Source organism: Loxodonta africana, unplaced genomic scaffold (genome assembly GCF_030014295.1).
Source record: "Loxodonta africana isolate mLoxAfr1 unplaced genomic scaffold, mLoxAfr1.hap2 scaffold_100, whole genome shotgun sequence".
In the NCBI taxonomy this organism is placed as follows: Eukaryota; Metazoa; Chordata; class Mammalia; order Proboscidea; family Elephantidae; genus Loxodonta; species Loxodonta africana.
Window position 1 is genome coordinate 333462 of NW_026974869.1, and position 15158 is coordinate 348619.

At 39.2% G+C, this 15158-nt stretch overlaps 1 protein-coding gene across 1 annotated transcript; it reads left to right on the top strand.

The window, feature by feature from the left end:
- The first annotated feature begins 826 nt into the window (after positions 1 to 826).
- On the top strand, positions 827 to 1744 carry LOC135229127 (olfactory receptor 4C12-like). The gene has a single exon (XM_064278910.1). The coding sequence runs from the start codon at positions 827 to 829 to the stop codon at positions 1742 to 1744; it is 918 nt and encodes a 305-aa protein (XP_064134980.1).
- The last annotated feature ends 13414 nt before the right edge of the window (positions 1745 to 15158 follow it).

Here is a 15158-nt window from a genome sequence, read left to right on the forward strand (position 1 = left end):
GGGGATAAAGAGGTGAAGAAGGCAGATACAGCTTTCCTTCTCTGTGGCTTATTTAAACGGTTTTTGAATGGAAGAGTGAGGTGATTTAATCTTAATCTGTATATCAACAGTGTGTAAAACAAGAACCAAGAGTTGGTTAGAAGCCATAGCTCTTAACCACTGCCCCACCAGGGCCCTTCATATACAGGTATATATATATATACATATATGTGTGTGTGTTTCTATGTGTATGTGTTGTTGTCTTTGTTGTGTGCTGTGGGGTTGATTTTTACTCATAGTGACTTTATATTACACAGTAGAACTGCCCCATAGGGTTTCCTAGGCTGAAATCTTTATGAAAGCAGATGGCCAGGTCTTTTCTCCCACAGAGGGACTCATAGGTTTGAACTGCCAATCTTTTTGGTTAGCAGCTGAGTGCTTAACTGTTGTGGCACTAGGGCTCCACACCCATACATAGATGAGTTCCCTAACATTTCCTGCTGGCTGAGAAGGAGTTGGGTTTATTACATGATGAGCTCCCTGTGCCTGAATATCCTCGAGCAAATGCCCAGTGACCACTTGTCACAAGATGTTGTAGATGACATTCCAGCACCAACAGAAAAATCTGGATTAGACAGCCTCAATCGTTCTAATCTTTTTGTAAAATAGAAATTGCATATTTTTTTCTCTTCTTTTATACCGTAAAGGAAAAGAGTTTGTATTTTTAAAATGCTTTGTTCTTATTTGCAAGCCCAAAATCTCATCACCCTGCTATTAAAAATGTTGTCTTTACAGGATAATCCCAATTTCTGTGTCCATCATCAGCACTGAAGTGAAAGAAAACAGGATGAATGTGACCGATTTAATTCTAATAGAACTTACACAGAATCCTCAGATGCAAAGAATTCTAGTTGTTGTTCTGTTTATCACCTACATTGTCACTGTTACAGGAAACCTGCTCATTGTGGTCACCATAATCTACAGTCAGACATTGAAATCCCCAGTGTATTTCTTCCTGGTCTTCTTATCTTTGATAGATGCCTGCTACTCCTCTTCCATACTTCCTAAAATGCTAGCTGACTTGCTCTCTGAGACAAAAACCATCTCCTTCAATGGCTGCATGACACAGATCTTTACTGAACATTTCTTAGGTGGTTCTGAGGTTGCCCTCCTTGTGGTCATGGCCTATGACCATTATGTGGCCATCGGTAGACCTCTGCACTATGTGACCATCATCAACCACCATGTATGCTGCCTTTTGGTGGGGGTGTCTTGGACAGTGGGTTTTTTCCACTCTATTGGACAGATTCTTGTCACTTTCTGGCTCCCATTCTGTGGCCCCAACATCATGTATCACTTCATGTGTGACGTCTTTCCTCTGATACAACTTGCCTGCACAGACACTTTCCTTGTTGGTCTCTCAGTTGCTACCAATGTTGGGGTAATCTGTGTAATATCCTTTGTAATGTTGTCGATATCCTATGTTGTCATCCTATATTCCTTGAGGACTCAGAACTCTGCAGGGAGGAAAAAGGCCCTCTCTACCTGTGGTTCCCACATCACTGTTGTTGTCTTGTTCTTTGTGCCCTGTATTTTTATGTATATGCGAACAGTAGCCACCTTCTCCGTGGATAAATCCATAACTGTCTTGTATACTCTTGTCACTCCCATGTTAAATCCCATTATCTACACAGTAAGGAATGCAGAAGTAAAAAATGCCATCAAAATATTATTGAAAAGAAATGTAATTTCAGATAATAAATGACCCAGCATGAAGATTGTATTTCTATCATAATCTTTACATTTTTGTTTTATGTTACATACATATATGTGTAAAAATGTATATGTTTGTGTGAGTATATATGTATATATATGTAGCTCTTTCTCACATGTATCACTTAACTTCCATAGAACCTTTGCGCAAGAATGGCATGGAGGTGGTGTCTGACCTCCTCTATCTTCACAAGGAGGAAGAAGAATCAAAATTAGCAACCCAAGCCTGATTCCTCATGGAAGTCAGACATGCCTCCTCTCTCTACCATCTTTACTAATTCTGACACCAGCTGCCCCTCCTATGGCACTCTCTACTTCTCTGCTGAGTTCAATAATTCATTGCAAAGGCCACACAGAAGTCACAGACAATACTCACTATTATGGTGTTTATTAGGGAAGTAACAGTTACAATTCAGTCCCAAGAACATTCAATATACAGTGCTTCCATAAGAACAGCTGTGCTGAAAGGCACACCTCTCCCTGGTCTTAGACATATGCCCAAAGGCACTCAACTTTCTCCATGAGCCTGGAAACCCACCGGGTGGTTGCCTGCTGCTGGATGTCTCCTGCTGGGTCTTTTCTGCCACTGCTTCTCACCATCTTCAGGGTTACAGCTCACTCTCTCTGTTGGTCTCCTGCTTCCAGGAGCTTCTCAGCACAGGGACCCCAGGTCCAAAGGGCATGCTGGCTTCTGGCTGTTCTTCCCTGGCAGTGGTGGGATCTTCTCTTTTCCCCCTCTGGAGTGGCTGATTTCAAGCCCAGCAGGATGACAAAACTGACCAATCCCTTTGGTGGGCCATAATTACCCCACCACTCAATCGCACCAATCTCCTGGGGGGGATTACAAGACCAAGGCTATTAAGTCCTCACAAAAGTCATCCATCACACCACACTTTGCAACAGTTATTCTGATTTTACAGACGAAGAGAAATAAAGTTAAAAGAGGCTAAATGATCAGCCCAAAGTCCGAGTCAGTGCTATTTGCATTGTTTTAATTGTTTTAATTCCAATTCCCACGTTCTTTCCACCATTTCAGATGGTATCAGAATCAAAGGCAGAATTTTATCAAAGCCTTTCTTGTTTTGTTACAAATGGAAAATTCTCTTCTCTAATTGCAGAGTTGTATAATAGACCTGCATGTGTAAGCTGTTGGCACTCAGAACCTGTATTCCCTACTGGTATCTAGGAGAGTGCAGAATACAGTTTAGAAAGAAAATACTCTCTCAGTACACTGTCAATATACCAATGTTTAAAATTATATGGGCTTCTTTTTCTGTTGAGTAAAAGTTGACAGTAATAAAAATTAATTGCATTTAAACCTATGTGAAATTTTAAAGTGTCCTTTTGTGGTCACAATGACCCTATAAAACTGAAATTTAGTTAGTGTTATTATTTTACAGTTAAAAAAATGGGCAGGGTTGTAAAATTTAAATAATTAGATCATAGAACAAATAAGTCAGCCTTGAGCTCAAATATTCTCACTTCACATCCTGTGAACTTTTCATTATATGTATACTTCTTTGGTGCTGGTACTTAGTTATGGCCTGTTTTTTTTATTGTATGTGATACCTATTGCCGTTGAGTTGATGCTGTACTCTTAGCGACCCTACAGTACCCTATAGACCAAAGAGCGACTGATGCATTTTAACTGCTGAACTTTTGATTAGCAGCCAAACTCTTCTTAACTACTACTCCACCAGGGCTCCATATGTGGTAGGAAGTGACATTTTATTAGATATAAAATCATTTAAAAAACAGACAAACAGATTGCTGTCTAGCCGATTTGGACTCATAGAGACTCTATAGGACAGATTAGAGCTGCCCCACAGCATTTCCAAGGAGTGGCTGGTGGATTCAAACTGCCGACCTTTTGGTTAGCAGCTGTATCTCCTAACCACTGGGCCACCAGGACTCCTTAGTGGTAATTAAGTGCAGATTTTTTCAAAAGCACATGGTAACATAACAATTTCATTATTAAAATTTCACTATATAATTAGTTACTGGAATCTAACATTGTTAAGTATATATCTGAGACTCATCTAGCAAACTGCTTTCAGAGATGGCTTAAGCATTAGGCTTATAAGAAAAGAGAAATCATTACTCCTCGGTTGATCAAAGGAAGACTTCTCAGCTAAACAACTTACCTAACTCATAAAAGTTTGTTGCAAATAACTTCTGATTCTTTTCAAAAATGAAGTCTGCTACCACAAGACAAATGTATGTCATAGTTGTCTTTATAGCTGCCTGTTTTGACAGAGAGTTCCATCTCGTGGGTATCGTATGTTTTACTGAAGAAGTCAGAGAACTCTATGATGTAACTATATTTAGCAAGGCTATTATGATTCTGAAACACAATGGTGGTTAAGAACATCAGATTCAGGATTGGTAGACATGGGTTTTCTTTCTCACTGTGCCGCTATCTCATTGCATGATCTTAAACAGGTCTCACTATTTCTATAGGCAGTTCACTTAGGTAACTTAGAAAGTGTCTTAGTAATCTAGTGCTGCTATAAAAGAAATAGCCCAAGTGGATAGCTTCAATAAAGACAAATTTATTCTCTCACAGTCTAGTAAGCTGGAAGCCCAAAATTCAGAGTGTCAGCTCCAGGGGAAGACTTTCTCTGTCAACACTAGAGAAAGGTCCTTGTCATCAATCTTCTCCTGGACTAGGAGCTTCTCTGCACAGGAACCCAGGGTCCAAAAGTCATGCTCTGCTCCTGGCACTGCTTTCTTGCAGGTATGAGTTCCCTCACTCTCTGCTTGCTTCCCTTTCATTTCATCTCTTATAAGGTAAAAGGTTGTCAGATCACACCCCAGGGAAACTCCCTTTACACCGAATCACAGATGTGACCTGAAGAAGGGTGTTAAATCACACACTAATCCTCTTTTACCACGGGTAGAAATTATGATTTAAAACACAGAAGATATTGTAACGATTGAGCAGGAATGTGATGGTGGTTTGCACCAGGATGGGAGTAGTGGAGGTAGATATATTATGCTGGTAGCTTCAATGGTACCTGCTGATGGACTTGATGTGGGGTGTCAGAAAGAAAGAAGGGTAAAAATTATTCCAAAGTTTTGGACTTCACCCTCTGAAAGATAGTATTGCTCTTTATTGAGATGACTTCATGTACAGATGCCATGATTAACATGGCTAACTTTTACATGACTGCTTTTCAAATGCCAAGCACATTTAATCCTTGTCAATATTGAGTCATACACTATTATTATCTTTATTTAGTAGATAAAATAACTAAGATAGAGAGAGGGTAAGGAAGTTTTTTGATGTTAGTCACTAGGTCATACCCCTAGTCTTACACTGAAATAAAGAGCTAACAAAGGTAATTCTGAAAATGTGTTTAGCCTCTGAACCCCTCTACTATTTTCTGTCAAATGAGGACAACTAGCTTGAAGTATGGCTGTGAGAGTGACAAGACTACTAGCTCTGCAATTGGCCCAAAGTAGGTACACAATCAATGTCAACTACTTTTATCAGCTATTGAATTTTTTAAGAGTAAAACCAAAACCCACTGCAGGTGAGTCTATTTCGACTCATAGCGACCCTATAGGACAGAGTAGAACTGCCCCATACGGCTTCCAAGGAGTGCCTGGTGGATTCAAACTGCTGATCTTTTCGTTAGCAGCTATAGCTCTTAACCACTACACCACTGGGGTATCTATGTTTACTGCCTGTGAAATTGGATAACACGACTGTGACTATTAAAATTATAGTGTTCTTTCTGTGAGGCTGTATCTGTGCCACCCCAAAACACCTAGTTATCAAAAAGAATGCGGACACATTTTTCTCTCATTTATCGGCATTCTGTATATTCTTCTTCTTTATGAAAGGTTTTTAAACACCCAGCATGAATCTTTTTTTCTTCTCTATCAAAGTGATTACAAGCTATTCCAAACACACACATACACACAAACACACGCACATAACCACCAACACCACCACCACTATCACCAGAATTAATGGTTAATTTTGGCATAGAGTAGATAGAGGCAAAATTTGTCACATGATTACTGTTTTAATGTGAATGTCACATCTAATTTTCTGGCATCAATATATAGATTTACTTACAAGTGTTCTCACTCCCCGATGCCCTCCCCTTCAATCCCACGTTTTTGTACCTTACTGCTCAGCATTCCCCATCCCCAGAAAGATCTCTGCTGTCCACTGGCCTCCATCACCTTCTCATGCTTCTTTCTTTTCTCTACTTCCATTTTTGCAATCTCAGACTGAGTCCTGAGAAAACAAAGGACTGAAGAAATTAAGCCGGCTTTCCCCATAGGAGATATTAAAATGTTTCATAAATTATAAAGTTCTATGTAAAGGTTAAACATTATTATTACATGCAATGATCAAAAGCTAACATTAATTGATTGCTTTTTATATTCTTATATGCTAGGCACTGTGCAAGGCACTTCACATAGATTACCTCTTGATTTTTTTTAAAGCACTATGTATAGTAGGAAACTTATTCCTTCTATTTTACATATTGAAAAATTGAGACAACAAAAGATTTAGCCTTTTACCCCAGGACATGTGGTTAATGAGGAGCAGGTCTGAAGACCTAATTCAAGTCTCTCTAGCCTCAAGTCTTTCTCTTGACCTTGATCACTTGTGACTTCTCATGTAAAAACTTACCTTACCTAGGTAGTTAGCATGATCCTTCTTTAATATTTATGTATCAACACAGGCTTTAAGAAGACTCTCATCCTAACTCATGGAGGCATAAGATTGGATTCAAAAAACACTTAGGGGTTTGATCTATACCTATCTCCCTATTTCCTCTGAGAATTTCTCATCTTCCCTTTCAGGAGAATTTAGAATGAGAATTTAGAACTGCTTATATACTTATTTGGGGTCCTGGTGGCACAGTGGTTAAGAGCTACAGCTGTTAACAAAAAGGTTGGTGGTTCAAATCCACCAGCCACTCCTTAGAAACCCTATGGAGCAGTTCTCTGTCCTGTAGGTTCTTTATGAGCCGAAATCAACTCGAAGGCAATGGGTATATACTTATTTATTTCAAGTCAACTAATAACACGTTACTACCCTTGTCAAATAGTATTTCTAAGCCACCCTAAATTTGTTAGTAAAACTAAGTAGTTCCCTGGGTGGCATAAACAGTTCTCGTTTGACTACTAACCTAAAGGTTGGTGATTTGAACCCACTCAACAGCTCCATGGAAGATAGGCCCAGTGACCTGCTTCTGTAAAGACTACAGCCAAGAAAACCCTATTCAGAAGTTCTACTCTGTAATATATGGGGTCACCATTAGGCAAATCAATTTGATGGCAATAGGTTTGATTTTTATTTTTTGTATCATATATTGAGCATTTAGTATTTGCAAGGCACTTTCACATTTAAACTCAAATAACCCCATAAGTATGTTATTCCTAATTCATAGGGGGGATAGCTTACGTTCAGAATGTTTTGTTTCACTTGCCTGGTGTTGTATAACTACTAAGCAGTAGAACTAAAAGCCAGCTTATTCTGTTTCAGTTCCATTACATTCTCTAATTTAAGATTTCTCCTAAATCAGAAGTCTCTGAAAAGAGTTGGACCATGTTGCCTACTGAGCAGAATAATAACCTACTCATACATTATAATGAGAATTTTCTGAGAATCTAAACACATGGAGGCCAGAATGTGATCTATAAAAAAATAAGTAGGTAGATAATAGACGATGGATGGATGGATGGATGGATGGATGGATGGATGGATGGATGGATGGATGGGTCAGTGAGTAGATTCTTTTCATTTTGCAAATGAGGATAACTGAGATTGAGAAAAGAAACAGACATTTACAAAATTGCACATTCAGATGGTGGTAGATTAAGGATAAGAATTCAGCTTTCCTGAGTCTCAACCTGTTTATCTTTTCCCTACATGGAATAGCCAATAGTCTCACTTTTTACGTGTAATTCAAACAAAAGTAATTGTTTTATTTGCCTAATTGATCTATATAATTGTCCCAATTACTGTAATGAATTGAATTGTTCCCCCCCCCCAAATTTTGCCAACTTGGCTAAGCCATGACGTCCAGTATTGTCTGATTGACCATAATTTTGTCATCTGATGAGATTTACCTATGTGTTGTAAATCCTGTCTCTATGATGTTAATGAGGCAGGATTAGTGGCAGTTATGTTAATGAGGCAAGACTCAATCTACAAGATTAAGTTGTTTTAAGCCAATCTCTTTTGAGATATAAAAGAGAGAAATGAACACAAGCACTTAACCATTGCACCAAACTACTGTAGAACAATTGTAAACAGAGAAGACACCTGTGATTTATCACCTAAGTCAACAAGAAGGTGTAGTCTATTTTACTGAGAATCAGAAAGGCATTCATTACATAAAAGAAAACAATCTGTTCCAAAAATATTTAATATTTGTTGTGTGTCTTAATTACCTAGTGCTGCTGTAGCATAATGGTCAAGAGCTATGGATGCTAACCAGAAGGTTGGCAGTTCGAATCCACCAAGCATTCCTCAAAAATACTGTGATGCGGGAGGCAGGGCGAAGATGGCTGAGTAGGTAGGAGCTACCTCAGATCCCTCTTGTAACAAAGACTTGGAAAAACAAGTGAATCGATCACATACATGACAATCTATGAACTCTGACCATCAAACACAGATCTAAAGAGTTGATCTGAGTGATAGGGGAGCGAAAAGCTGCACCCTGAAGCAGTTACCGCCTCTGGAACGGGCCTCCAGTGCCACAACCTTAAGCTCTCGCAGTTCCCGGGTGCTAAGTGGCGGGGCTGATTGCGACTTGCTGAGACGGGGCAGGCACGAGACATAGCCCTAACTCCTAGCCCCCTAGGGTAACCTCAGGAGAGACTCAACCAGTGCAAGCAGGCGGCACACTGATGTAGCTAATGAGAGAAAGAGCAACCATGGGGAAGGGGTGACTGTTTTCGGAGACTGGAGCCAGTGTCCCAGCCAGAAAACCTTGGCGCCGGGCTTTGGACTGGGCACAGGGGAGCTGAGCACGGCTTCCTGAGACAGCACAAACACGGGATGCAGCTCTAGACCCCTGAAGTGACCTCGGGGGAAGCCCAGCCAGCGCAGGCAGGCAGCACAAGGACACGGCTGACAGGAGAAGTCACCAGGAGGCAGTGACTGGTTTTGGAGCCTGGAGTGCTGCATCCCAGCAGGGGAAACTTGGTGCTGGGCTTTGGACTGGGAGAGGAGGAGCTGACGATGGCTTCTGAGACAGCACAAACACCAGCCGCAGGCATGACCCGCAGGGGCAATCTCTACCCAGCCAGCGCACATAGGCTACAAGCTCCTGGCTCCTCGGAAATCTCAGATAAAAAAAGTCATCACCAAGCAAGGTAAGTAACTTTGTCTATATGGCTGGGTGCTACTCTCTCCTATCTATACTATCCCTCCCCTCCCTGCCACAGGTGGCTTTGTTAACATTGGAATTTCCTGGCAAGGGAGTGAAGTGCTCTGAAGTTTTTTGTTGTTTTTTTCTTTTCCTAACCCATTCTCCTGGCCTGAGAGAAGCAGCTACTAAAAACCCAGGGACGAAAAATTCCTTCCCTGAGCTCCCTAAATTGGAATAAAAATACAGAACCAGCTCCAGCCAAGCATATGAGATCCACTGTCTTTGGCTTGTATCCCTACAGGGAACAAGGTGGCTATTATAATGGAAAGACAATTCTGATAGAGATCTGACTATAATTATTTTAGCAGATCACTGGAAAGGCAAGTTTTCCAGGTCTGATATCTCTACCTATTAAACAGAGCCCTCACTGACACAGGACGGGGAACTGAGGGCTGAAGCTCCACCCAAACCACCTAGCCACCTGCCAAAGGGGTCTGAGGATACTGACACCTACCAATCTTTAGAGATACATGCATTGGGTGCCTAAAGTACAGATGCAGAGCCCACCCACCAAAGGGCTTTAGGAATAGAGACATACCTACCTCACTGGCACGTGGGGGAAGGCTATCAACATCCTGCCCCCCCCCCGGAGTGTGAACGTCTGCTGCTACTACAATCTGGTACACGCAACTATCACGACTACTTCTCTAATTGTATAGGTGACAGTCTATACCACACATTTGGTGACCCAAAATCAGAACACCTAACCTGATTCTATTCAAGAATAGTGAAAGGACTCTTAGGCTTATATATCTGGTAACAGCCCAAACCAGCTGGTAATAGGACATAAGTAATTCAAAGGCTACAACAATCAAGACAGCACAATCTAGTAGCCCATCTAAGTATATCGAAAGAAAACAAAAAAAAGATAAGACTCAGTGAGCAAATATAAAATAAATCATTACAATATCCTATAGATGGCTCAGAGACAGCAGTCGATATCAAAGCACATAAAGAAGCCGACCATGATTGCTTCTACAACCCCCCAAATTAAAGAATCAAAATATTTCCCAAATGAAGAGACAATCCTGGAATTGCCAGATGCAGAAAGTAAAAAAACTAAAATATAGAATGCTTCAAGACATCAGGGATGACCTCAGAAATGAAATATGGCAATCTACAGAAAAAGCCAAGGAACACACTGGTAAAGCAGTTGAAGAACTCAAAAAGATTATTCAAGAACATAGTGAAAAAATTAATTAGCTGCAAGAATCCATAGAGAGACAGCATTCAGAAATACAAAAGATTAACAGTAAAATGATGGAATCAGACAACTCAATAGGAAGTCGGAGTAGCAAAATCAACCAACTGGAATGCAGAGTGGGCGAGAAGGAGGATAAGGCAAATGACACCAATATAGTTGAAGAAAAATCAGATAAAAAACTTTAAAAAATGAAGAAACCCTAAGAATCATGTGGGACTCTATCAAGAAGAATAACTTGCATGTGATTGGAGTTCCAGAACAGGGCGGGATAACAGAAAATACAGAGAGAATAGTTGAAGATCTGCTGGAAGAAAACTTCCCTGGCATCATGAAAGACAAAAGGATATCTATTCAAGATGCCCATCTAACCCCATATAAGATTGATCAAAAATGAAAATCACCAAGGCATATTATCATCAAACTTGCCAAAACCAAAGATAAAGAGAAATTTTTAAAAACAGCCAGGGATAAAAGAAAAGTCTCCTACAAAGGAGAATCAATAAGAATAAATTCAGAATACCCAGCAGAAACCATGCAGGCAAAAAGGCAATGGGATGACATATATAGAGCACTGAAGGAGAAACACTGCCAGCCAAGGATCATATATCCAGCAAAACTCTCTCTCAAATATGAAGATGAAATTAAAACATTTACTGATAAACACAAGCTTAGAGAATTTGCAAAAACCAAACCAAAGCTACAAGAAATACTAAAGGAAATTGTTTGGTCAGAAAATCAATAATATCAGATACCAACACAACACAAGGTCACAGAACAGAACATCCGGATAACAACTCAAATAGGGAAATCACAAAAACAAATTAAGATTAACTTTAAAAAGAAAAAAATGCTCAAAACAGGGAATCATTGAAGTCATTATGTAAAAGATCAAGATAATCATAAAGAGGAAATAAATACAGGAGGCATAGATCTTCCATATGGAGAGGAAAACAAGGTGATATAGGACGATACAAGTTAGGTTTTTACTTAGAAAAATAGGGGCAAATATTAAGGTAACCACAAAGAGGTCTAACAATTCCATAATTCAAAATAAAAACCAAGAAAAACATAACAACTCGGGCAAACATAAATTCAACTACTATGAAAATGAGGAACACACAATTTACAAAGAAAAATGTTTCAGCAGAAAAAAGTAAGTGGAAAAATGAAGTTGTCAACAACACACATAAAAAGGCAACAAAATGACAGCACTAAACTCATAGTTATCTATAATTACACTGAATGTAAATGGACTAAATGCACCAATAAAGAGACAGAGAGTCTCAGAATGGATAAAGAAACATGATCCTTCTATATGCTGCCTACAAGAGACACACCTTAGACTTAGAGACACAAACAAACTAAAACTCAAAGGATCGGAAAAAAATATATCAAGCAAACAACAATCAAAAAAGAGCCGGAGGGGCAATATTAATTTCTGACAAAATAGACTTTAAAGTTAAATCCACCACAAAGGATAAAGAAGGACATTACATAATGATTAAAGGGACAATTGACCAGGAAGATATAACCATATTAAATATTTATGCACCCAGTGAAAGGGCTGCAAGATATATAAAACAAACTTCAACAGAACTGAAAAGTGAGATAGACACCTCCAGAATTATAGTAGGAGACTTCAACATACCCCTTTCGGAGAAGGATACGACTTCCAGTAAGAAGCTCAATAGAGACACGGAAAATCTAATTGCTACAATCAACCAATTTGACATCATGGACTTATACAGAACCCTCCACCCAACAGCTACAGAGTATACTTTTTTTCTAGTGCACATGGAACATTCTCTAGAATAGATCACATATTAGGTCATAAAACAAAACTTTACATGATCCAAAACATCGAAATATTACAAAGCATCTTCTCGGACCACAAGACCATAAAACTGGAAGTCAATAACCGAAAAATTAGGAAAAAGAAATCAAATACTTGGAAACTGAACAAGACCCTGCTCAAAAAAGACTGAGTTATAGAAGACATTAAGGAGGGAATAAAGAAATTCATAGAATGCAACGAAAATGAAAACACTTCCTATCAAAACCTCTGGGACACAGCAAAAGCAGTGCTCAGAGGTCAATTTATATCAATAAATGCACACATACATAAAGAAGAAAGAGCCCAAATCAGAGAACTGTCCCTACAACTTGAACAAATAGAAAGTGAACAATAAAAGAATCCATCAGGCACCAGAAGAAAACAAATAATAAAAATTAGAGCGGAACTAAATGAATTAGAGAACAGAAAAACAATTGAAAGAATTAACAAAGCCAAAAGCTGCTTCTTTGAAAAAATTAACAAAATTGATAAACCATTCACCAGGCTGACTAAAGAAATACAGGAAAGGAAACAAATAACCCGAATAAGAAATGAGATAGGGAATATCACAATAGAACCAATTGAAATTAAAAGAATCATATCAGATTATTATGAAAAATTGTACTCTAACACATTTGCAAACCTAGAAGAAATGGATGAATTCCTAGAAAAACACTACCTACCTAAACTAACACAATCAGAAGTAGAACAACTAAATAGACCCATAACAAAAAAAGAGATTGAAAAGGTAATCAAAAAACTCCCAACAAAAAAAAGCCCTGGCCCAGACGGCTTCACTGCAGAGTTCTACCAAACTTTCAGAGAGGAGTTAACACCACTACTGCTAAAGGTATTTCAAAGCATAGAAAAGGATGGAACACTACCTAACTCATTCTATGAAGCCAGCATATCCCTGATACCAAAACCAGGTAAAGACACCACAAAAAAAAAAAGAAAAAATGCAGACCTATATCCCTCATGAACATAGATGCAAAAATCCTCAACAAAATTCCAACCAATAGAATTCAACAACATATCAAAAAAAATAATCCACCACGACCAAGTGGGATTTATACCAGGTATGCAAGTTTGGTTCAATATTAGAAAAACCATTAATGTAATCCACCATATAGTTAAAACAAAAGACAAAAAACACATGATTTTATCAATTGGTGCAGAAAAGGCATTTGACAAAGTCCAAAACTCGTTCATGATAAAAACTCTCAGCAAAATAGTAATTGAAGGAAAATTTCTCAACATAATAAAGGGCATTTTTTTTTTTTTACACAAAGCCACCACCAACATCATTCTAAATGGAGAGAGCCTGAAAGCATTTCCCTTGAGAACGGGAACCAGACAAGAATGCCCTTTATCACCGCTCTTATTCAACATTGTGCTAGAAGTCCTAGCCAGAGCAATTAGGCTAGACAAAGAAGTAAAGGGCATCCAGATTGGCAAGGAAGAAGTAAAATTATCTCTATTTGCAGATAACATGATCTTATACACAGAAAACCCTAAGGAATCCTCCAGAAAACTACTGAAACTAATAGAAGAGTTTGACAGAGTTTCAGGTTACAAGATAAACATACAAAAATCACTTGGGTTCCTCTACATCAACAAAAAAAAACATCGAAGTGGAAATCACCAAATCAATACCATTCACAGTAGCCCCCAAGAAGATAAAATACTTAGGAATAAATCTTACCAATGATGTAAAAGACCTATACAAAGAAAACTACAAAGTACTAGTGCAAGAAACTAAAAGGGACCTACATAAGTGGAAAAACATACCTTGCTCACGGATAGGAGACTTAAAACAGTAAAAATGTCTATTCTACCAAAAGCCATCTATATATACAATGCACTTCCGATCCAAATTGCGACATTTTTTTTATTAACTTTTATTGAGCTTCAAGTGAATGTTTACAATTCAAGTCAGTCTGTCACTTATAAGTTTACATACATCTTACTCCGTACTCCCACTTGCTCTCCCCCTAATGAGTCAGCCCTTCCAATCTCTCCTTTCGTGACATTTTTCCCAGCTTCCCATTCGCTCTATCCTCCCATCCCCCCTCCAGAGAGGAGATGCCAACACAGTCTCAAGTGTCCACCTGATATAATTAGCTCACTCTTCATCAGCATCTCTCTCCCACCCACTGTCCAGTCCCTTCCTTGTCTGAAGAATTGTCTTCGGGAATGGTTACCGTCCTGCGCCAACAGAAGGTTTGGGGACTATGGCCGCCGGGATTCCTCTAGTCTCAGTCAGACCATTAAGTCTGGTCTTTTTATGAGAATTTGGGGTCTGCATCCCACTGATCTCCTGCTCCCTCAGGGGTTCTCTGTTGTGCTCCCTGTCAGGGCAGTCATCGATTGTGGCCGGGCACCAACTAGTTATTCTGGTCTCAGGATGATATAGGTCTCTGGTTCATGTGGCCCTGTCTCTTGGGCTCCTAGTTGTCGTGTGACCTTGGTGCTCTTCATTCTCCTTTGCTCCAGGTGGGTTGAGACCAATTGATGCATCTTAGATGGCCGCTTGTTAGCATTTAAGACCCCAGATGCCATATTTCAAAGTGGGATGCAGAATGTTTTCATAACAGAATTATTTTGCCAATTGACTTAGAAGTCCCCTTAAACCCTGGTCCCCAAACCCCAGCCCTTGCTCCGCTGACTTTTGAAGCATTCATTTTATCCCGGTAACTTCTTTGCTTTTGGTCCAGTTCAATTGAGCTCACCTTTCGTGTATTGAGTGTTGTCCTTCCCTTCACCTAAAACAGTTCTTAAAAAAAAAAAAAAAATCTACTAATTAATCAATAAAAAACCCTCTCCCTCCCTTCCTCCCTCCCCACCTCGTAACCACAAAAGTATGTGTTCTTCTCAGTTTTTACTATTCCTCAAGATCTTATACTAGTGGTCTTATACAATATTTGTCCTTTTGCCTCTGACTAATTTCGCACAGCATAAT

Excerpts from the sequence above, each read along its gene's own strand:
- LOC135229127 (XM_064278910.1), top strand. The coding sequence starts at position 827 with ATGAATGTGACCGATTTAATTCTAATAGAACTTACACAGAATCCTCAG.